Source organism: Nelumbo nucifera, chromosome 2 (assembly GCF_055504915.1).
Source record: "Nelumbo nucifera cultivar China Antique chromosome 2, China Antique-T2T, whole genome shotgun sequence".
NCBI classification, from domain to species: Eukaryota; Viridiplantae; Streptophyta; class Magnoliopsida; order Proteales; family Nelumbonaceae; genus Nelumbo; species Nelumbo nucifera.
Genome location: NC_142650.1, coordinates 78,394,100 through 78,419,454, shown reverse-complemented (window position 1 = coordinate 78,419,454; position 25,355 = coordinate 78,394,100). Strand labels below are relative to the sequence as shown.

Below are 25,355 nucleotides of genomic sequence, written 5' to 3'. Positions count from 1 at the left end.
AAATCAACAGTTTTTGGCCAAAAAAGACAGTTCTAGGGTAAAACGGAACCCGTCAAGTGGTTGATTCATAGTTTTACAGGTCCAACCATCCAGTCTAGTCCAGTTTTGAAAACCATGATATTTTGAACATTGATGTCCGGTTCAGGTTGGATCGGCTACTCCAACAGTAGGGTTCATATATTCAACCTTCACACTAACCCAAACTCCAACCTGATCCAATTCAACCCTTGTCATCTAGTGTGCTCCCCTAAGACTCAACATGGGAAAATTTTAGGCTGATTTCTTTGACAGGCATGCAAAACTTTCCTAACATGTGTATCATATTTTTTTTTTGGGTGGAAGGGTATCGTATTTCTTTATCTCCAAGTTCTTTCGTTGCAGGTTTTGTATTTTTCTTTTCCAAAATTTTAGGGAAGCTTAAAGTGAAATTAATTTACAGAAGCCACTTAATAATAAGATGGAACATTCCGTCCCTCGAGCTTGCCCCTTGCACTTACAAAACCAGATGATGAATTGTTCTTACAAAACGCCAATTGAAAATGTTCAGGCGACCAGTGGTAAAAGGAAATTACAAACTGTTACATGATGGTAGGTTTCTCAATATTAACTTCATCAGTCGCAACATCCTCAGGTCCACACTCTGTTGCTGAAATCAAAGAAGCTGATTGAATCTTTCCAGCATGCTCTAGCCTCATCAGAATAACTCCCCTGAAAATGTTTAGATTTCAAAACAAACAATGACAAACTCCTAGAAAATTAACTGGTCTTGTATAGAAAATGTGTAATCTGCAATTGCTAAAAAATAAAGGTTACATCACCACAAAATGTACTGAAAACTAGAATCCATAATGTACAATATAGTTATTTAAATACCAGTAAGAGCTCTAACTAGAAATGGCTATGGACCAGGTATTTCCATTTAGAATTATGAACTTTATCATATTCATACTTTCATTATAGGGCATGATATTTATAATTGTTTGTGCTAATCTGATGTGCAAAATCTGAGAAACCTCTGCATTTGTTTACAATGACAGTGAACAAGAATTGTCAAGACAATGAAGATGAGAGATGAAGGGATGATAACAGTAATTGTAGGTAGTATCACAAAAACAACTTTTAAATATCTACTCATCCAAGTCCCAAGAATGGATAAACCATTCTCTAATAAAACCTGGCAAAACGCCTCATTTGTTGTTCATTTACTTTACATCTCCAATTAACGTTAATATTGATGCGATCTTTCAAAAACCTACTTCCTGGATACAACCAATTTCCCTCAATTATAACTTTAGTCCTCGACCCCCCTAATCCATAGAATAAGTTTAGATCCCTACCCCTACAATCCATTTCTCAATTATAGTTTAGCAAAGTATATCCCAACTGCCAAGCATAAAAATGTAGACTCGAGTTTGTGAGTGCCCATTTCATACAAAAGAAATGCCAAAGGATAGGGTTAGACCAAGTCTACCCCTGTGTGGATGTTTATGTGCATGTTTGCACCCATGCATATGAGAGAGAGAGAGAGAGAGATCTTTCTAGGAGAGCAGCAATGTTGTACAAGATATTGCATAAAAGAACAATAGTTACCTTGCATTGCGTGACTGTATAGAAATATCTCGAACCTTAATTCTGTTTACTGTCCCACTTTGGCTTACTAGAACTACTTGTTCATCACTCTCACCATCTTCTGTTAAATTGATCGGCAGGATCATTAAAAAAATGCAAGGAAACTAATTTGTATAGTTAAAATAAAACAAAAATGTCAGTGTATAGAATTACCAGCCAATGAGAACCCAACCACAAATACTGCTGCTAAGCGGTCTTCTGGTGGAAGCTACAGACAAGGGAATGGCAACAGAATGAGTTTATGCAAATGACCAGAACAGTATTTCATCTGATTTAGGTATTTGGATGAAGAGGCAATGAATTCAATATACCTTGTACCCTTTTAAACCAACTCTATTCAAAGGTGATACACGGAAGCTGCTCAGAGGAACCCGCTTCCCCAAACCACTTTCAGACACAAATAACAACCATGGGGCCCCAGGACCCTTGACCCTGCAAATGGTAGGTCACATAAACATGGAAAGACACCATAAAAAGTACATTGCTGAAAACTGACCAGAAAAGATGCAAGTCACATAACACAGAAATAAGGAAAATAAAAATACCAAAAATAGAGATGAAAAAAGAGAACATCTGCATGTAAAACTGAAACACAAGGTGCAAAATGTTGGTGTTGGTGAAATATTTGTCATCCAAATGTAGGAATAGGCCAGAAATTTAGCATGGAAATACTGTAAAAGTTTAGACATGATGGAAGCATTGTGAAATATGTGAAAATTTAGAACAATGTTTTATAAAATGATAAAACAATCATAGATACACCCTTCTAAATTATTATCTTGATCCAAACCATCAAACAAAGATAAAACCAAGGTTAATACATACAATAATATGCTGGGAGGTTGTCCTGTGAACTTAAAGAGTTCAAACTACATAGTAGAATAAGTGAAACAAAATTTAAACCCATACAAGGTGCAAGAGATTCTAATAGAGAAACCAATTAGTCTATTACATAAACAAAAACTAAGACTTAATTTAATGTCTCAAAAGAATTTTGAACTGGTTCAAAGTGGCAATCATGTCCATTGGGCAAACAACAATTCTACTCCACATATCTACAATATTGTCACCAACTTATGTTATAATTCCATTTCATGTATTCCACATAGTGCCAGTGGTGTTCACTTTGGAATACGTTGGTTCTAGTAAAATTGTGTCGATACCCATGGAAATTGAAATATTAGGAAATAAGTAGACATTTTAAACCCTGCTTAAATCAACTGGAATGAACCAAGATAGGAGTTTAGTTAAAGGGTAATTTGGTTTTGCAAAACTATAATGTACCCAATAGCAATGTTTAAAAACATTGGATTGCTCCATTGTGACCTGGGTGACCAAGGTTCAAATCTTGGAAGCAACCTCTTTGTATGTGGAGGGATAAGGCTAGATACATCTGTCCCTCCCCAAACCCCACATTGGTAGGAGCCTCGTGCACTGGACTGCCCTTAGCAATGTTTTAAAACATGGAGACATGACACAAGTCATTCCATTACCTGGAGGCGTGAGGCATAGTTCAAAATGTAAGAGGCATAAGCCTCTCAAGCACAAGGAAGCATAAACCTCCTTAAGAGGAGGGGGATGAGGAAGAAGAGCACTGGTTGGAAACCTGATGTGAAGATACAATCTAGAGGGAAGGAGAGCACTGGCTGAGAGAGGGAAGGAGAGCACTGGTTGGAAACCTGATGTGAAGATACAATCTAGAGGTGGTTTTGCTGCAGTATTCAAGTATGGGGAGCTTCGATGTCAGATGGAAGGATGTATGGTAGGGTATCACAGTGGAGAGCTAGAAAGTGGAATGGCATCCAGTTAACAGAACTGAATTGGGGGAGGTTTTCTGGGAAGCAATTGAGCTTCAAATCTGTAATTGTGATTTCTTTCTGTTGACTAGTTCATGTGGTGTATCATCTTGACACCCATCAAGGTTGTGATGCTTTTTTTAATGAAATATCTTTTTATTTACTCTTTAAGAAAAAAAAAATTTGCAAACTTAGCAACAAAACACAAAACATATGAAAGGCAATGAAGAAATTACTGATTCTGGGGATTTTCTGACCTCATATCAAGCTCCATCCACAAGGCTGCTGGTATTATGTCCATGCATGCCATCTTGTCTCCTGCTTTTAGTCGCATCGCAACTGCACCCCTAGTATTTCTTCCTTGTGCTCGGATCTGAATCAAGTATCATGAGAGGAACTGGATGCTGAAGCATGCCAAATTTAAATAGAAAATACCAAGCAAACAAGAAATATGTGAACACTTGGAGTGATAATTTCAGATTGTTATTAACATGAAAAGAATTTCTGGAGATGGCCAACCCCAAGCTCAGATGATAAATATGATGATGAGCACAAAGAAGATGATGCATGCAACTACAGTTAGGGCTCAAGCTAAGACGACACATCTTTCATTCCTTCGGTCTTGTCCTTTTACATCTTTTGTTGCATGCTTATATTTAAATCACAAGGAAAAATCAACTTACATGTACACCAAAAAGTGGTTGCCATACATTAATTGGCATAGATGTCAAACAATAAAGACAAAACATTAGCGTCCTTTCATATTAGTAGGGGTACCCTAGTAACTTGATTATTCCAAGTTGTATCATGGCAGATTAGATCGTTTAATCATAGAGAATTACACAGCAAGAAAGAAAGGACCCTAATGATATCTGCAGGCTACTTGATGACTTCAATGGGATAAGGGTAACCAGCAACTACGGAGGAAAAAAAAAACCTTTATGACACTAGATATATTTTCTTCCTACTCTGGTCTGCTATTTCTAGCGACCCACCAACCCATGAGGAATTTATAATTTAGAGACTCAAAATGTCAGTCTGCTATTTCTAGCAGCCCACTAACCCATGAGGAATTTATAAATTTTCTTCTTTCCCATAAAATTTTGACTGTAATATTATTAGGATGGTCTATGAGTATCTATGAAGGGTGCAGGCCTTGGAAAGAGTGTTGCAGTTAAACTTGAATATTCTTTTTTCAAAATCTCCCAAAGAGCATAGTGACAGGCTCTCAAAGCTTTAGACACGGACCTAGGGTTGTAAGACCCTCATTTTTTCTTTTTTTTAACTTGCCTAAGGGGAAGATGGTTTGTGGGCCCAAGTTTTTAAATCAAAATACATCAAAAATGAAAATTTTCTCAGAGACATTCTAGAAATGCAGGTTCTTGGAGATCAAAGAGCATCTTGTCGAGTAGAGAGGTCATCGTAAAAGGGATGTTCTAGGGTGTGAACAGAGGCCACAATATTTCCATCTAGGATGATCCGTGGATTCCACCCCTTGAGGAAATCAAGCCTATGGGCCCTCAGCCTATTTCACTTAGCCCCAATGCTTTAAAAGCACAAGGCACAAAAAAAGCACAAGGGGCAATTCGTGCCCGAGGCGCAAGGCAAGGCATGCACCTTTTCGAAGCAAGGCACAAAAATACAAAAATGCCAAAAAAAATTAAAATATATATTTAACATATTATTAATAAAAAATATAATTTTAAATTTTAAAATAAATGTTTCAAAAATCTTATTATCTAAAATAAAATACATAAACATAACATGTAAAGTGCATTCAAATGAAAATATAAAAACAAAATCAAACATATAAAACATTTTCAAGCATGTAAAACCCACAATCTCTTTTTTGCCTCAATTGCATTACTTCAAATAACTAATGTGATGTACAATATCTTGCATTCCTAATTCTACAATCCACCTTTTGTACCAAGCACTTCGAGGCAAGCACAAGCAAATTCACGTTAAGGTCTTAAATTCTTAATCCCCAAACAAATCCATCCTGCATTCCTGATTCTACAAGACGCCTTTATACAAGGTGCACTAGACGCACGCCTTTTGAAAGTGCTGCACCTAGACCCAATGTTTTAAAAGTGCAAGGTGCAAAAAAAAAAGCACAAGGGCCAATTTGCAACTGAGGCGCAAGACGCAAGGCAAGGCACACGCCTTTCAAGAAAGGCACAAAATTACAAAAAAAGAAAGCTAAAAAAAATGTCAAAAAATTCAAAAAAATGCCAACAAATTTAAAAAAAAAATCAAAAAATATTAAGCATAATGTTAAAAAATAAAAACTTAAATTTTAAAATAAATGTTTTAAAAAATCTACTATCTAAAATTAAAATACATAAGCATAACATGTAAACCGTATTCAAATGAAAATTTAAAAATAAAAGCAAACATATAAAGCATTTTCAAGCATGTAAAACCCACAATCTCTTTTTCTCATTAATTGCATTGCTTCAAGTAGCTAATGTGATGTAAAACATATTGCATTCTTGATTCTATGAGTCGCCTTTGTACCACGCCCCTCGAGGCAAGCTCAAGCAAGTCTATGTTAGGGTCTGAAATTCTTATTTCTCACAAAAAATAATGATTTTATAAAAGGCGCATCATGCGAATGCCTAGGCGCACTAGGTGTGCGCCTTTTGAAAGGGGTACGTCTAGGACCTGGGCGAGGCACATACCCCAAAATGCAACTCGCCTGTGCGCCTAGGCACGCCTTTTAAATCACTACTAGGACCTAGGCAAGACACATACCTTAAAATGTGCCTATGTGCCTCGCCTGAGGCGGGCCTTTTAAATCACTGCTTAGCCCAAGTCTAGTGATGAATGAACTGATGCTGATAGAGCTGAGTGGAAAAGAGATTTGGTTAGAAAGTAGAAACCTCTTTTTGAAGCTGAAGCCAGTTGCATACTCAGCATTTCCTTGGCCGAAAGTAGTTGGGGAGATAAACTAATGTGGGCAGGGAGTAAAAATGGCATTTGTTCATGAAAAGTCAGCTTACTACCAGGCTAAATCACTAGGCACATCTTCCCCTTCTTCTCCGTACCCTCCCTCTGAAAATAAAGCTCATTGGTCACTGGTTTGGTCTCTCCTAGTGGTGCCTAAAATTAAAAACTACCTATGGAAATGCTGTTGAAAATCTTTTGAAAGTAAATTCAAAACCTGGTTTTTTGCTTGGTTGCCTATGTGCTCAAAATCTTCTTATCAAAGGCTGTTGAAAGTCTCTTCCGCTACCTCAATTTGGGCTATCTGGAAATGTTGTAATAAGATTGTTTTTTATAACATTTCCACTTAATGTTCCATTGCTACCTCGTTGCTTTTTATTGATAGGATGGTGAGGAGTATCCTCAAGGTTGCTCTGCCTCGGCCATGTAACACGAAGATGCACCCACCTAGTTCTAATAGTGTTTTTCGGCATCCTCCCTCTTTTGGTGTGGTTAAGATCAACTCAGATGGAGGTTTTATTAATAACAATAAGGCCACCTGTGGGGCTATTATTAGAGACTTCTCAAACAATTTTGTAGCAGCTTGCCTCGGACCATGTCAAGTTTCCTCTCCTCTTCAGGCTGAAGCTTTTGCAGCAAAGAAGGGCATGGCCTTGGCACTGAAATATGGCTTCTCTAGGATCAAGATTGAATCTAATAGCTTGAGTTTTATCAACAGTGCAGGAGAATTATATGGTGATTACTTGGCTATGTAATTCTATACTACCCCATATAAACAGAAATTTCTTGAGGGCTAATACAACTAAAGAAATTTGGGATGGGGTTGTAGAGACTTATTCACAAGGTCAATAGGGAGGATAAGAAGGATTTATTCTGGGATTACTACAAGAAGCCCAAGCATACCAAAGACACTTGTTGGAAGCTTCATCCACATCTCATACTAGTTCGAATAAGGAACAAGAAGGGTAATGCAAATATGGCAGCGACTATAGACTCATCTGGACCTCTCACTGCAGCTTCTTTGGAGTCTAATGTAGCAGTAGCATTCGCGGAAGAGTTGGAAAAATATGAGTACAACAAGGTGATAAGGAATCACCCAAACAAGAACTGACCCAAATACAACAGACCCACCCTAACAATCCTTAGAACAGAAAAACAACCATACAAACAATGCAAAACACCTTAAAAGCAAAATGCAAAGAAGTGGGTTGGGTAACAGAGTCCTTTGTCTCTGCAGGCTTGCTTCTCTGCCCAGGTCAGCCGTTTGAAAGGAACCAATGGTCCTGGGCCCAGCATTCCTTCCTTCTTGTCTGGTGCTGTCGTCTTGGTTCCGGACCCCATGGCCGTTGCACCTTTCTTGCTCGAGCGAACTTATCCTCATACAATCTTGCTAGCGCTGCCGCATTTATGACCGAAGTGGGCTGCATCACCTTTACTTCCAGTCGCAGTTCTTCTTTTAGGCCGCTGATGAAGCTTCCCACCAACGCCTTCTCCATCCACCCTTGGACTCTCACGGCCAGCTTTTCAAACTCCATCTGGTAATCTTTAACTGATCCCACCTGTCATAGCTTTGCCAAACTCTCATCATGATCTTCAAACCCAGACGATCGAAAACGGATAGTCATGGCATCAGTGAAGTGTGCCCAAGTTTGACGAGGGTGCCCCCATCGGTACCATTGAAACCAGAGGATAGCTTCCCCTTCAAGATGTGCAGAAGCCAAAGCTACCCTATCTTGCCCAAGTGTCTCATGGTAATTGAAATACCGTTCGGCTCTGAGAATCCAGGGAGTTGGGTCGCCGCCTAAGAAGATGGGGAAATCGATTTTTGCTGCTCTCGTTGCCGCCGGCCCTGTTCTGCGATTGTTTTCATTGTTGCGCTCTTCTTGGCTTCCTCTGTCGTTCATTGCCCCCTGCTCCAGCCAATTGAGGAGAACAATGAAACCTTCATTTCTTTGAGATCTGAAGACATTCGATGGATCTCTACCTCCATCTGATCCACTCGGGTGTCTACTGACGTGTTTCTTGTGTTGGTCATGCTGGCTCTAATACCAACTTGTTAGGAACCAGCCTAACTCAGGGCTCTTCGAGGGAGCCAACCTCCTGAATTCGTTGGAAGGAGAGAGAGAGAGATTAATGCCAAAAGAATTACAATCTTACTTCTCTTTGTGCTTCACTACTTATACTGTTTACAATCTTTGATTTCTTTCTATTACAACTATTGCAAGTGGACAATTAGTTGTGCTGACGTGGCCTCCTCTTGTAAAACTGATTAACTGCTTTCTGTTGGTCTGTTTCAGTAGTCTTTACAACATTTGTCAAGGTGATGCCTAGGCGAGCGCCCTTGGAGGTTTGCCTCGCCTAATCATCAAGCAGTTTTCTATAGCATGTTATAAACTTTAATTTTCTTAATGTTTTGAGGTTATAATTATAAAATAGACATTTTTAAACTAAAATATTCATTTTGTGTTTATATACTAATTTCTTTTTATTATTTTCTTATTTGTTAGGGTTTAATCAACACAGACATTGCTAAATGTAGTATTGAACCCTCAAAGACTGCAAAGCCTAAACCAATAAGGAAGAACTTAAAATGTTGTCCAATAAACACATTTTCTTCTTTTTCTTTACTAATTTTGTGTGTATATACTAATTTCTTCATCTTCTTCCACCTTTCTTTTCTTCTTTTCCTATAACAGAAATAGGGATTCAACCCCTATATTTTTTGAATTTTCTTTTCTTTCTTCTTTTTCTTCTCATGAATATGTTGGAATATGTTGATTTTCTATACTTTAACATAATGTTTATACTTTTCTTATGAAAATTATGGATATTTATTAAGGAAATATGATTATGGAACCTAGGGAACTACCCTAGGATACATGTTTTTACTTAAAAAAAATCCATCACCTAGGCGACTAGGCAACAAGGCGCCCCCCTGTCGCCTAGCCTCGCCTTGGCACCTTGAAAACGATGGTGATGAGGTGCCCTCCTTGGTTCAACAGTTTCACAAATCGTCTCACACGGTTTGGGGTGAAGACTAAGGTGTTCAAATTAGATAATGCAAGGTAATTTCAAAATAGACCTAGCAACTTACTTATTGGATCATGGGGTGATTCATCAAAGCAATTGTTCTTATACACCACAACAAAACGGAATAGCAGGGAGAAAAACAAACATATTGTGGAGGTGGAAAAAAGTCTTATGGTGTGTGCTTCAGTTTTAGCTCGTTTTTGGGGCTATGCAGTTCTTATAGCTATCTTCTTGATCAAGGGTTCCTTCTTGTGTCCTTGGGTTTAAAATTCCAGTCTTCCTTTTCTTGATGGGGAGACATTTCCTATACATCTAAAAGTTTTTGGGTATATTTTCTTTGTCTATATTATTGGTTCTCACCGTTCTAAACTGGATTCCAAAGCCAAGTGTCTTTCTTGGGTATGCCCAAAACCAAAAGGGATATACTATTATGATCCAGTGTCCAAGAGTCGTTATGTAACTACGGATGCCACTTTCTTTGAGTTCACATTCTTCTTTTATGGTGGTTCTCATTGGGAGTGCTTTGGGGAGGAGATTGAGCATCCTATTCCTCTTCCTATTCTTGCTCCTTGTCTCAAACCATGTGGAATTTCCCACTCCAATGGCTCCCAAGTAGATTGTCAAAATTGAGCCCTAGCAATCCTGGCAATATGTAATGATTCTTCTACCTGATCTTTGGTTTCCAAAGCTGCACCCATCAAACTTGAGTTTCACTTGATTGCTACTCAGAAGATTCCATTGCCAATTAGAGGGAAACATAACAAGAAAATATGATCTACTATTAGAGAGATGCAACAAGCTTTAGTAAAATAAAAAATAAAAACCTTAAACAATGTACAGCCCAGGTGTCAAAAAACCAATAAAGGAGTCATTAAGACCAAAAACCTAATCTTGCTATGTTTTCATTTCCCCCATTTATTGGTTGATGAAGATGATGCACTTGAAAAACAAAACCATAGTGAACAAAAATGCAGCGTTTTATTTTATTGTCAATTTTTCATTTGAATATCCATGTTTATAAATATTTAAATTCCTATATGAATTTTAATAGGTTGTCCTATATATAATTCATAGTTTGGACAAAAGCCATAAAATTTATTAATTGGATAAAATGTCTACCCAAATTTAATCCAAATTCAATACATTGACAGTCTTGTAATCAACCAATACTCTAACCTCAGAGAATTAGAGTAACTTAAACTAGTGGATGAAGAGGAGTTTGAGGGGTAATACTGAGGACGTTTACTATATGATGAGGTTCTTCTGTCGTTTGAGGGTTCAATTAGAAGGATTGATTTCTGATAGTTTTCTTTTTTCTGGGGTTAAAAGAGAAACTAATTGACATATTTAAAGGAGAACAGTTCTACTTATTCCTTATTGATAACAATGAATACTATGTCTAAAGATGATCATTGTTTTATATCATTTTCACATTTACAAAATTGTCAAGAACTATATGGGTACTTACAATATTGCATGAACTCATAATAACCATTCCATTCTGAGAAGCCAATGCAAGAACATCATCATTTGTGCAGCGTCGAACCCATTTTAGCTCATCACCAGGAACCTGTCATGTTAATGCATGAAAAATGCATATTTGTTATGTAAGAACAAGGGTATTTTAGGCAAAGGAAAAGGATAAGTGAAGGACACAAACCAACTGAATTGCTATAATTCCTGTTTGCCTGATTGCTGAAAAAGAGTTCAAAGAGACTTTTTTGATGTACCCATTCATTGTAAGCATAACCAGATATTGATCTCCAACAAACTCGCTTACAGGAATAATTGAAGTTATTCTCTCCCCATCAGATAAGGATAATATCTAGCACAAATTAGAAAATTAGATGGATAAACATTTAAGATAAAAATGTATTCCTCAGAGTAAAAAGAAATAAATATAACCCAGTTGATACCTGGACCAGAGGAGTTCCAGCAGCAGAACGGCTGCATTCTGGAATCTTGTATGCTCGAGCTGTGTACACTATTCCCCTATCACTGCAACAGGAATGAGTGTTATGGGTCCAAGAATTTTATGTCCTGAAGGGGCAATTAACAAACCCTATAGGGGGATATTGAGAACATGTTCAAGGCAAAGAAATTATCTTAAATAAATTAATCAGAAGAAAACCATATGGCAGGAGCATTTTGGAGATATTAGGGAAGAGAGGAACGGGGATATGCAAATAAGAGAGAGGTTGTGGTTGTCAAAATGGGCTGTTGGCATTGGCAGTGTTTTTTGGGATGGTTTGGCAAGGGTTAGGATAAACGATATGGCGGTTGATGCACCTCATTATAGTGCACAATTTTATAAAATATTGTTAATTGTAATTTTTAGACCCTTCAAAGGGATTATTCTGTAATCTGACTCTACTTAGAAATCTCTCTGTAATATTACATATTTTACAATGAAGGTAACAATCTATAGTGCTGGTGGTTGACAAAATTGACCATCCCATGGTTCTTCTTTCAAGCTACAACTCTTCCTTTCTAAAGAGGGGATCAAAATCCATCTAAAACAAATTGGAACCTCAATCCAATCACAAAGGAATATCTGGAGTAGGTCAAGGTGACACAAACACTAGAGTTGGAGGTTGATCTAAACAGCCAATTGGGAGAAATCAAGAAATCACTTACTAGGTAGGCATCTTTTTCTAGAAAAGAAAATTATCTTGCACTGATCAAAAAACAGTCATCAACGCTATCTCAGAACTATAATCGAATGAAACTCAAAGAGGCTTTTCTACATTTATATATCAAGATATATACAATTACAAGAAAGCCCTTACAGGGCTGAAAGAAGAAAAAATAAAAAACATGAAAAGATACAAGACACAACAAGGACTATACTAGCACAATACATCAGAACTCTCCACGGGTATATCCAAATTCTTGACAAAACCCAAAAATAATGCTTGATTTGGACTTCAACCAACTTAGCTCAATAGGGATACGGATGCAAACAGATTGAATCGAATTTGAATATGAATATGATTTGATTAGAATATAGGCTACATCCAACTACAAACTGAACCCAAGAAGAAGAGGAAGAAGAAGAAATATGGCATTTCATTGTTATAATTGTGGGCACCAGAAAATAACCCACTTCATGGCTAAATTATTGGATTCACCACCCATCATTGAAGATAAAAGGCAGTGATTGAACTCCTAGTTTTCGAATTCGAAACAAATTTTGATTTACAGAGACTCCAATATAGGGATAAGGATTACCCGGGTAAGCTGAGGAGAGAGGGAAGGTGTTAGGCACCCCTCTCCCCTTTCAATGCAAATGCCGCTTCCCTCGAATCAAGGTGCAATAATGGAGTTCAATCAAACCGGCAGTAGACCTCTTAACTAAAGACTTAAGAGTACAAATGGTGTGATAAAGTCTTGAATGGCACAAGAAAATTCTGCCCTATTGCTATGTTCAATGTCGATTTATCTGGATTCTTGCTATTATTTTTTTCATATTTCAAAGGATTGTTACTCACAGAGTGCTGGCTGGAGTTGGTTGAACTCACTTGGGCACCATTCCTACTCCTCACTGATTCCCAAGCATTTGCATTGGTTGCCAATGAGGGCGGCAGTACTAGGGTTCCCCCCTTCACACCTCTCTTGGCACCAATCAGCTACTATTCGATGAATTACGAGAGGGGAGTAGAGAATGTGGTGAGTTCAAACAAAAAATTGCAGGCTTTGAGGTGATTTTCTCCAATGCGTCATCCTCCATGCTGAACCTCAATGAATGGGGTGATACTGATAATTCCCCTTCACACCTTTCCTGAGGTCAATGGTTTACATGGGAGAAGACGATAGCCCTAGCGCCTATTGCCCTAAACCCTCTTGCGGTTTGTTCAAGGCAACAACAGAGAAAGAAAAGAAAAGGGAAAAACAAAGGAAAGGCTACATGCATCTCAGAAACGAAATGCCATGAATACCAAAGGTCCAAGAAATCCTTCTAGTCTCAAACCCAAGCTCTGGAGCTACCGACTTGAAGCTTCTGATGCTGCAGTGATAGGTACCCAAAGGAGTGTTGCGAGATACTAGTGGGGAGAGATGAAATAGCTCCAATTGATTCGAAATGGCCGGAAGCCGCCTATGCTCGCTATGAATACTAGAGATTCAGAGAAATCTCTTGATGCTTGAATCCCAAACTCTTGAGACGTCGGCTTTGCAGCTTTTGGGACGCCAGGGGCAGGTCGCCAAGGGGTTTGTCGTGAGAGGCCGGTCAAGAAAGATAAATAGCTCCGGCTAGGAAAGGGATGATTCAGATTTGCCGAAGTCCGCCGATGGCATCCATTCCTCTTCACTGTCAAGCTCTGGTTCTTTTCTCCTTTGAGTAAGAAAGGGAAGGGAAGATGAAGGGTTCAACAAGAGTATTCCCTCTCTTCCCTCTTTGGTAAAATTATATAAAAAAAGAACCTAAAATATGAGGTGCCAAATGACTGTGCAGAAATCTAGCTAATGTGGCAAGATTGTTTGAATGTGGGGGACCCTTTTCTCTAGGCTCATTCGATGCCTCTTGTCACCCCGACCATCCCCTATTTATAGGGTTAAGTATGGATAGTTTGGGCACTTTTGGTGTTTGTAGGGGTAAAAAGGTCCAAAAAAGGAAAATTTGGGGGTATTTTAGGTATGCAAGTGTGTGGGGATATTTCAGGTATTTTGAAAATTTTTAGGGGTAAGGTATTCCAAAATGTGTGAGTTTGGGTATTTTAAGGGCTTTCAGGGATAAAATGTCCAAACGAGGGAAATTTGGGGATATTTTGGGAAGAAAGGTGTTGGGGGTATTTTGGATATCTTGATGGTTTTTCACGGGTAAAAAGGTCCAAATGAGGTAAACATAGGGAGAATTCTTAGAAGGAAGATGTGTGAGGTGTGTGCTGGTTATTTTGAAGTTTTGAAGGGGGTTATAACAAAAGCTATAACAAGGGAATATTCTGATCCTAAGGTAAGCAACTTTTGGGTAGTCAAGATTTACTTAGGGAAGGTTGTTGTGTTGATGCTATATCATAAGGGAGTTGCGCAAACAAATTACAGCTTGTGAAATAGAATCTTGCTTGGCTTGAAGGCTAGGAATGGAGTTTTTAGGTGAAACATGGTGGGGTGAGTTATTCAAGGGTTCTGGATTCGTTGGTGGGATCAAATGGGTCTTAAGAGGTCTGCATCTAGGGGATTTATGAGATCATGGTTCTTGAACAATGAGGATAGCTAAAAAGGAATCTTGCTTCGACCAAGGAGCAAATGGCGGAGCATTGAGATGAACTTTGACAGGCGAGGGTTTTACGGTACTCTAGGGGGTGTCCACTTTTTGGGTGTTCACAATAATCCAATAAACAAATATGTGGGAAGAAGAGAGGAAGAAAAAAGAGAGAAGAGACGAAGAAGATAAAAGTTTAGGAGACAAGGGTGGAACCCCCCTTTTAAAAGGCACGCTTAAGAGAAAACAAAAAATACAAAAATAACCCCTACAACTACAAGCAGTGATTTAAAAGGCACGCTTGGGGCGCGCCTAGGTGCACGAAGCGCCTACACGCATGGTATGCCTAGGCATGCGCCACAACCCAAGCATGTGCATTTTGAAAATTCCACTTTCTTTTTTGAACTTAGCGGCAGGGTCGGGGGCTCCGCCCCCCAAACCCCCATATCACGCCCCTCGAGGCAAGCCCAAACAAGTCTCGAGAAGCTTTGAGAACCCCCTATTGCTAATATTGTTCATTCATTCATCCTAATAAAATATCTTCTTAAAGCAATTACAATCATAAAATCATCAGTTTTGTGTGAGAACTAAGAATTTAACACCCTAACATGGACATGTTTGGGCTTGTCTCGAGGGGCGTGGCACAAAGGTGGCTCATAGAATCAGGAAAGTAATATGTTTTACATCACATTATCTACTTTAAGTAATGCAATTAAGGAAAAAAGAATTTGTGGGTTTTGCATACTTGAAAATGTTTTATATGCTTGATTTTATTTTTAAATTTTCATTTGAATATGTTTTACACGTTAAGTTTATGTGTTTAGTTTTAGATAATAGGTTTTTCAAAACATTTATTTTAATATTTATGTTTATATTTTTATTAATATTATGTTTAATATTTTTTTGCAGTTTTTGAATTTTTTGGCTTTTTTTTTTAATTTTCTGACATTTTTTAGTTTTTAGCATTTTTTGTATTTTTGTGCCTTGATTCAAAATGGCGCACGCCTCGCCTTACGCCTTGCCCTCAGTAGCAAATTGGCCCCTATGCCTTTTTTGCGCCTTCCACTTTTAAAACATTGGCTACAAGTACACATTACAACACTCAAAATCAAGTTGGGCAATAGATGTCCATCATGCCCAACTTCTTAAACAACTCATGCCACAAGAAGTTTACACCCTTTATAAAAACATCAGAAAGTTGTTCTTTAAAACTAATACAAGAAGTCCAAACTTCACCCTCTTTGGCCTTTTTCTCTAATAAAATGCATATCAACTAGTGTTTGTTCTTCCATGTAGACCTAGATTGGCAGAAATATTGATGGCTGCTTTATAAACTCACATATAGCTATTGAAAGCAAATCCAAGCTCCCCATGAGATTTTTGATCCACAGTATGTTAGACACTCTATGAGCCATGGCTTGGTACTCGGGAGATTAGGAGTTTGGGTGCTTCAGGAAAGAGAGTGATAAAGATGGTTAAGTTTTTCAGGTGAAATGAAAAATATGATGTAGAGTATAACTTTAGCAGACAATTATTTTTGGGATATTATTGTAATGAGTTGGCCCTTTTATTTCAACATAGGGAGTTTGTTTTGTTGGATTTGCAGGATAAGATGATAATTATAAAAGGGATGGAGGTTAACTTTGTATTCTTAATTTTTCTTTAATAAAATTTTTCCTTTCTATCAAAAAATCGAATTATGATTTAAATATACACATATAATGCCCATTAAGGAAATCTAGATTCAATAACAAGCCCTTCAAACATAAGATTTTTTTTCATCAATAACAAATTTCATTAATTAATCATAGAAATAATTACAAAGGGGAAGATAAACTTTCTTATCTTCCATCTGAAGCTTGAGCCCCCAAGAATAGAAAAAGAAACAAGTTACACCTGTGCCCAAAACATTGACTCCCTCTCCGCCCCTTGTCTAGCTAACCCATCAGCAAAAGAGTTAGCTAATCTTTTCACCAGCTGATCTTGACTTGCATCTCTTGAACCAGCCACCTAAATTTCCTCCTCTCATTGCTATAATTCCATAATCCATTGTTATCTTTATCCAGCCACCCTACAACCACCTCCGAGTCCCCTTTAATTATGAGTTTTCTTATATTCACCTCCTTAGCTCTCTGGACTCCTTCTATAAGCATAGATCTCGGCTCTGAGAGAGTCACCCACTTCAATAGGAACTAAGAACAGGGCTGAAACAAACCCATTCTCATCCCTAAACACACCCCCAATCCCCGAATGACCAGATTCCCCCTACTACTCCCGACAAAGTTTAGTTTTAAGAAACCAGCAGTGGGGGGGAGGGGGTCCAAGACACACTCATTACTGTTTTGGTCCGGGTGCAATTAGCAATCTCACCCCACTTCCTCAACATGTCATCCACTGTATAATCTGTGAACAGCTCTGAGGATTTCAGCCACTATACAACCCTTATATGGATCAGTTCTCTCAGTTCTTCAGCACCTCTCTCTACTTCAAAGAAGATCCTGGAGTTTCTTTCTTCCCATAAAGACCAGCATACCACAGTCCTCAGGCATCTCCACATGGTCCTTTCCCTTTTCATATGCCACCTGAAGAAAGAAAGGGAGAAAAGACTTTGCAAGTTTGATGGAGGATTCCAACTACACCCAAAGAGGGAGAAAGCCCACTCCCAAATAGACTTTGTAAACTAGCATGACACCAATAGGTGAAAACCAGTCTCCCCATCCGCTTTACAAAGAACAAACCTGTGAGGGGATAAACATATCTTGGGTCTCTTCTTTTGGAGCAGATCACCAGCATTGATTCTTTCCAGAAACGCCTCCCAATAAAAACGACCAACCCTAGGAGGAATTGGTTTGCACCAAACCTCATTAACAAGGAAGGGGAGGGCTACAAGACTAGAGGACTGGCTTAAGACTTTGAAGAAAAAAGCACAAGGGAATCCTTAAAAAATAAGATTTCATAACTTTCCAAAAAGAGTATATACAACAAGATATAAAATAAAAAGGAAAAGACTTGAAGCAGACATTACTAGAAGACAAAACCAACCTGAAGTAAAGGACATGATCGTGGGCATGACAAACTAGGACATCAGACATGGCATCATCCACTCTCATTTTTCCAACTGATTTACCAATGGTTCCACGATGTTGAAGGTTAAAGGTGTTAGGTTTCATTCGCTTAACATAGCCTTTTTCACTAAGAGCCTGAACATTTTAAACAAAATCCCAACACATAGTCAGATATTCAATGAATGGAGAAATAAGTAAAATACAAGAAGGCACCCAATACATAGAATGAGGTCTTCATATTAAATACCAGAAGTATTTCTTCATTTGGGATAACATCTATTTCTTCAAGTTGACCATTGTCAGCATCTTCCAACATAGAACGCCTTGGAGTGGAGAATTTGTTCTTTAGTTCAGTTGCTTCTTGTTCTATTAACTATGTGTAAAGAAGCAAAAGAGAGAGGCAAAGAGATTAATACCTTGAAAGGAAGAATAAAGTAAACAGAAAGAATATATATTTCCACGGAGATAATGAAAAGAAAAGTTAGCACATCTATGATTAGGAATGCCAACCACTACTTCCCACTAGGATATCTCAAACACATAAACAGTGTATGTGCTAGGTGAATTAGTTACAAGCTACTCACCTGAAATTGTTTATGTTCTTTATCTTATTAGTCAGTTTAATTAGTTGATTCTGTTGGCCTTATTAATCAGATAATGAGCACATCCAAGGTTCCTCACCTTGAGGACACAGAAAGAGTGCTCAGGTATCTGAAGCCTTCTTCAGGTAGAGACAAATCTTTTGTCTGCAAATCATGGACAGTTTAGAAAAGAAGCAGTGCACAGATACTGATTGAAGAGGCAATCAACAATAAAAAAAAACTACATTTAGATTATGGATATTGCACTCTAGATAATGGAAATCTAGTCAAATGACTGAAGAAACAATCTATTCTTGACATATCCAGTGCAAAAGTAGAATTCAGAGCAATAGCTCACGATGCATGAGTTCTTATAGTCGAAATTGTTATTAACAGAGATTCAAGGTACAAAATTATAGGTCCATGTTGTTACAAAAAAGATGAAATTAGTATAGCTTACATCTCAATGCAACATGACCACACAAAAGGTGTGCTTACCCTATTTGAAGACTGAAGAGTAATTTTATGATATGTGATGAGACCAAAAAGAACCCTATTTTTGACCCCTAATATTCATCTTTTTACATCACTTTAGCACTTAAATGGACTCATTACTCTTGTATTTCGATTCAGGGCAAGAAAGAAGGCAATTGGAAGAAAACAGGGCAATTCTGGACTCCGATTTGCACAATTCAAGAGGCATTAGAAAGATGAAAGGAAGGCCCACAACTTTTATGTTTTGGGTTTTTACAGATTCGGTCCACATCGAGTACGAAACCGGGCCCAAAGTCGGAGCAATTTCGCAACAAAGCACATTTCACAACTGATGCCCATTTCGCAGAAGAGCCTGGAAGCAGCCCAAATTGTCAAAGAAGCCCAACTCAAATTCAAGAACCAAGAGTCTCATTAGAATAGAAGTTGAATGTAATCTTAAGAAAGAAAGTCTTATCAAATTTAAATTTTCAATTATAATCCTAGAAAGATAAGAGATTGAGATGAGAGATAGGATAGGATAAGTTCAAATCAGATTAGGACTTTCTAAATTTAAAGTTAATCTCCTAATGGGAGTTGGAAAACAGCCCTCTCCCAAAAGCTATATAAAGGGGGGGCGGACTAACACTGAAGGCACTCAACCTTGGAGAGAAGAACTAAGCAAGCAAAGAGAAAGAAAGCAGATTTGGAGCAGCCGAACCTCTCTCTCTTCTCCTCTCTTCTTCGTTCTCTGATTTTCTTGGAGTTTTCGCCATGACCATGCGTGGCTAAACTCTTGTACTTGGTCGAAGAAAGCAGAAACCTCAGGATTCACCAACTGTGAGATCTAATTTAGTTTTCATTGTTCAATTCATGTTTTGGGTATCGAATGTTCTTCTATGTTTATATCTATGGTTGTTTCGTTTGATTGCTAGGAAGGCCTACTAGCTTATTATTCGTTACAATCTATTACTAGATTAGATATCAAATCCGTAATTGTTTGATCCCTCTAATCTGCGAAGCAACTGGGGTTTAATGATTTGCTACGTCAGGAATTGTTAGATCCTAGGAAGAACAGTCGACTAACTTAAATGCAACCGCTTGTGCTTGTGTTGTTTAGATTCATCGATCTCTAATGCTTAATGCTATTGCTGGATTAAATTTTTAATGCTTGTTTAAGGGTTGTTCAGTAATAAGGGTTAAAAGGATCGCTTGTTTTCCGATTAACTAATAGTAGGAAGATGCAGGAGAATAATTCCTACGATGAATATCCAAAGTCTGAATTGATTTATCATTGCATCGATGAACAGTAGCGTGATTCTGATGGTGGATGTTATCCTAAACCAAGATTCGTTTCTTGATTTCTCATTTAAATTTCGTTCTCTTTATTTTTGATTTTCTTTATTTTAAATCTGATTTTCGTTACATACACCCCCCCTTCATCTTTAATTCACGTAGCACATAATTCAGGTTAGATACTCCCTGTGGGAACGATCCCTACTCGCACTGCTACATTCCATCTTTACGAGTAGAGGTTTATTTTTGGGTGCCTACGACAGCACACTAATATGTCAACCAAAAAAGTTTCAGAATCCAAATTACTTTATGCATTTAGCAACTTGAGAATCTATTCTTCCACTTGAGGGGCAGAACAAAGAGAAGGGAGACTCTTTTTGACCCTTTTGTATTTGTGTTATGGGCAGAGTACTATATTTTTTGCATTAATAACACAAAGTATAAATATTAATAGAGTGCTCACACACCCATAACTGATTGAACTTTTCTTTTCATTATCACGATGTCTCCTCCTCTCACTTCTCTATATCCATCACAGTCACTCTTAATCTTTTAATTTGTTATTTTACTCTTATTCTTGAAAAGCTACTGGTCTGAATACTCAAACCATCCTACCACATTCATCCCTAAACCAACCTATAATCCAAGTATACAGAAATTTGGCAATTTCCCACACTAACAGAATTTTTCATCCTTTTTGTATGAAACCTGCTTAGAATGATTTCAAATTAAATAACTCATCATAACATCTCTATACTAATTCACACAGAAAATATAGAGCAGAAGAAAAAACCTGGAATATTTGTTTTTTGCTAGATAAAAGATCATGCAACTTGGTAATTTGTTCTGTCAAGGATATACTTTCATCAACGAACTTTTTACGCTGCATAGCAATCAAAATTACCAAACTTCAGTCAATGCATTAGTTCTTCACAAAGTTAAAGGAATAACATAAATGAGCTAACCAACATATTAAGAATGAGAAGGCCAGACTGCACCTCAAGATGAGTAAGTTTCCTCAGGGTTATATCAAGTAAAGCTTCAGCTTGTTTCTCAGACAAATCAAACTCTACATTAGACAAATATGATGTAGTCAAACCAAATGTGCTCACAAGCATTTTATATCCTGAAAAGCTCAAGAACCAATACCTACACAAAAACATATTTAAGTAAACAAACCAACTGCACCAGAAATGGAGATTGATCGGACCCTAGAGGTGGCCAGCTGTCAAATGGGAGATTTTCTTGAAGCTACGAATTCCTCCTATTTATACACTTTAGCATTTTAAATAGGAGATTTTCTTGAAGCTTCTGGTCACAAATTTCATGTCAGCATAGGTGGCCAGCTGTCAAATTCAAGGTTTGGCTCAATCTGCTAACTTGCAACCCAGGTCAGATAGACTCAGTTCCGTTTTAGTTCAAGACGAGTTCAACCAGGTCAATGGCCTTTTACATGTCTATGCTCTTGCACTAGGAAAAGCAGTAAGGAGGACTATTGAGATTGATCACACTTGCATGACCTATCATTTGGTAATTTGTCAAAGAATACTTCACTTGTTATTAATGGAAGCCTTTGGGGATCACCAGTTATGAGGAAAGCCTGGGCTGCCTATGGAAGGAATGAGAGTTGCTTGAGGAGTTAATTATCCTAAATGGGTTCAATCTTTTTGCAAGGCTATTGTGTTAAAGGAAAGTTGTAGTATATGGCAGTGACCATTAAGCAGCATCCTTCTCATGCAAATTAGGAACAAGAACACTACATGGAGACAACTTGCTTTCGTAGTTTGATGCTTCCTCAGATAAACAAGAATTATTTAAAGATGAAGAATGAAGTTGAAAAACAATGCAGAAAGTTAATCTACTCACAAATAACCCAAGATTTCCATAGAGATATCTAACTATTTTGATTTTCCATTTAAACACACCTTGATCTTAATGTTGCCCACCTTCCATAATTAATATAATATAAGAAAGTCATAAATCATCAACAATCCAATCAGGTCATTCAGCTCCTATAATAGAAATCATACTACTTCCTTACAATGCAACTATTGGCCCTAGGATTAGATCTATAGGGCACCAAAAAGAGCTCCGTGATTTGTACATTAGGGATAACCGAACTTACTTCTCTTGTGACCTCTATATATATTGACTTTTAGACATCCCAAGGGTGGTTTAAGACCCATTAGACTTTCCAACCTTAAGGATTAGGATTTACAAAAGTTCAATAACCGGACTGGGCATAGAACTGGAAAAAGGAGAGGTTCGTGAGTCAGAGGTCCAACCATGGTCAAACAGAGGGTCGAACCATGATGACGTAATCTAAATGCAAATCTACTGCAGGTCACATAAATACTATAATATATTTTACAAACATTATGACACTTATATGTGGTGTATAGATGGCTAGTTTCTAAATTTTCAAACCAAATGACCAGGGTTCAAGCCTCTCAACTTACATTTCTTTAAAACATGTGTTTTAAAGCAATATACACATTAAAGAGGCATAAATAACACAAATAAAGAGAATGGATTAGTAGTAACAAGACAATACACAGAAAAAAAAGAGGTCTTGGGTTCAATTCTTGTCATTACCATTTTGAAGTTTCAATTCATGTGGTGATCCAGGTGGTTTTACAAAACCAAAACGATTTTACTGGTTTCTTGTTAAACTGGCCAGTTAGCCGATTTTGGTTGATTTTCATAAATTACAGTTTTCTGGGTATGACTCAACCGATGGGGGCCCATGTCACAATTCAACCGGTTCGACAAGCTGATCCAATCTGGTTTTCTAAACAATGGGATTTCCCAAAGAGATACTTTATCTATCTACTCTTGGAATCATTATTCCACTATTCGCAATTACGTAAGTCCAGGAAATTATCAAAGAGGCCTTTTCTTGCAAAGTAAAAGCATAGGTCTAACCAATATAATAATGGCAAAATCAGAAAGGGAATATGGGATACATAAAGAATCACTGGTTGAAACAACAAGCATCACCTATTGATTTATCGAAATGTTCTAATAACAATGGGCCACAACCTCCAAGAAATCAATTTTAAAAACATTTCTTGACTATACTGTATTTCGAAATATAAATACTTTATCAAACAATACCTTCTTGGATTTATCAAAAAACAATAATTATTGAAAACATATTTAAAAACATTTTTTTGATAAATGAGTAGTTCTATTAATTCAAATAACGAAAATACAATCAGCCTAGGAGAAGGCACGAGATGTTACCTCCCCGAGGACTGAACAAAATATACTAAACATGCCCAAGCCTGAAACACTATTACAAAGTAGCCCAAAACAGATCTCCCCTTGACACCCCTTGCTTGGCCAGAGAATCAGCCATGATCTGCTGACCCACTGAAACCTGAGAGTCATATTTCTTGTTATCCATTTAACTTTCTTTAACAGATCCCTATAGCCCCAACAAGCTGTTACTGGGCTTATCAGCCAGCCCACTACTACCTTGGAATCCCCTTCTACTAACAAATTGTTCACTCCAATTTGACTAGCCATTTGTATACCTTGTACCACTGCTAGTAACTCTGCAGTTACAGAATCACCTTCACCCACTGGTCTTGAAAACAGAGACAACATATTGTCGTCTTTGTCTCTCAGAATCCCACCAATTCCGGATGGCCCTGGGTTACCTTGGCAACTGCCATCAAAAGTCAATTTTACCACTCCATCTGGTGGGGGTTTCCATTCAAGTTGTGATTTGTTCTTGGTGGAGACTGTAGAAGCCACTGCTGCCCAGTTTCTCCTTAAGTCATCAAAGGAGTAATCTGCCAACAAATGTGAAGAATTTAACCATGAGATTTTCCTTGTCAATATGCATTCCTTGGTTTCAGCAAGGCTTCTTTACTTTTCTTGAAATATTCTAGCATTTCTCTCCATCCATAATATTCACAAGGTAGTGGCTCTGATACATTTCCACATAAGCTTCCCTCTTTTTGTCAATCTCCTAAAAGCAGCCGAAGTGAACAACAGCTCTACTTCAGAGGGCAAGTTCCACCTGCACCCAAATAAGGAAGCAACCCAATTCCAAATAATGCCAGCAAAGGAACACGATATCAGCAAATGGTTACAGTCCTATTCCTTCAATTTACACAGAAAGCACCACTTTGGGGACAAACACATAAAAGGTTTCTTCTTTTGCAAGTTTTCCACAGTATTGATCTTACCGTAATAGGCTTTCCAACAAAACACAGCTATTTTGGGGGATAATGGCCTTGACCAAACCTCTTTAACAGGAAGACATGAGAGGAGGCGTTGGAGCAAAGGGCTTTAAAGAAAGATGCACAAGTGAAGGAGCCAACCGAGGTTAGGGACTAGACCCTTTTATCCGGGTTAGGGGGGTCCAGACACACCGAACCAAGATGCAACAATAGCTCTAAAAAACAAAGAAATTCTTCATCCCTTAACCCTCTTCGAAACCCAAAATCCCAGTTTAAAGCCAAAGGGCAAACCGGGGAAAGGAACCAAGAAATGGGTTTCTTTAGGGAGATGGAATAGAGAGAAGGGAAACGGTCTTTTAGTGGTTGACTGCTCACCCAAGTATCTTCCAAAAAAGAAAGGAGTTTCCAGAACAAGCATCATACCTTACAAATCTGAAGAATTAAGGGAGAATGCCAAAGATAGACTTCCAACGTGTTGTGAGCAAAGCCCTTAGGGATACCCCCCGCATCCCAACTTGATTCAGAATAGCCATGGATACTTTTCACTATTTAATGCGACAACCTCTCCCTATCCAAGGGGCACCACCAAAGCCACTTCCCTAAAAGAGCCTCATTCTTGCTCACCACATTCCCTAAGCCTAGGCCCCCACCTAAGAAGTCCCTCATAAGTTTTTCCAACATCTTTGCCCCCCTTTTAGGAATTATAAAAACTGACAGGAAGTATAAAGGCAAGTCTAAAATTTCTTTAATCGAAGTAACTCTACCCCCCACAGAAATATAGTTTCTCTTCCAAGCAGCCAATCTTTTTTCGAATTGTTCAAGCACAGGGTTCCAAAACCTACTTTCCTTTGGATTTGCACCTAATGGAAGTCATAGGTAGGAGAGGCCACTAAGAGCAAGTGCATTCTAACAAGGCTGCTAAAGACTCCATATCCTCTCTGTTCAAATGAACTCCCACAACACAGCTCTTCTGAAAATTTACCTTCAAATTTGAGGCCCTCTCAAAGTGAATTATTAAATCCTTCAAATTCCTTACCACCATCAGAAAACAACCTTCGCAAAAGATTATTATGTCATCTGCAAATTGAAGATGCATTACTGAAACTCCATCTCTACCTATTCTCCACCCTCTTAGAGATCTGGCT

General features: G+C 38.0%; 1 protein-coding gene across 2 annotated transcripts in view; it reads right to left on the bottom strand.

Annotated features, from left to right (window-relative positions):
• Positions 1-446: 446 nt before the first annotated feature.
• GYRA (DNA GYRASE A) overlaps positions 447-25,355 on the bottom strand; it is a 110,060-nt gene continuing 85,151 nt past the window's right edge. The window contains exons 16-27 of one of the 2 annotated variants that reach the window (XM_010248068.3): positions 21,016-21,086; positions 20,811-20,900; positions 17,917-18,042; positions 17,647-17,804; positions 11,321-11,402; positions 11,065-11,229; positions 10,873-10,974; positions 3,683-3,798; positions 1,941-2,061; positions 1,783-1,837; positions 1,591-1,690; positions 447-708 (exon numbers count right to left, since the gene is read on the bottom strand). In XM_010248068.3, the coding sequence (XP_010246370.1) occupies positions 579-708; positions 1,591-1,690; positions 1,783-1,837; positions 1,941-2,061; positions 3,683-3,798; positions 10,873-10,974; positions 11,065-11,229; positions 11,321-11,402; positions 17,647-17,804; positions 17,917-18,042; positions 20,811-20,900; positions 21,016-21,086 (1,316 nt within the window). In that variant the 3' untranslated portion in view covers positions 447-578. The remainder of the gene's footprint in view (positions 709-1,590; positions 1,691-1,782; positions 1,838-1,940; positions 2,062-3,682; positions 3,799-10,872; positions 10,975-11,064; positions 11,230-11,320; positions 11,403-17,646; positions 17,805-17,916; positions 18,043-20,810; positions 20,901-21,015; positions 21,087-25,355) is intronic. The other variant, XM_088897602.1, reaches the window with a different exon arrangement.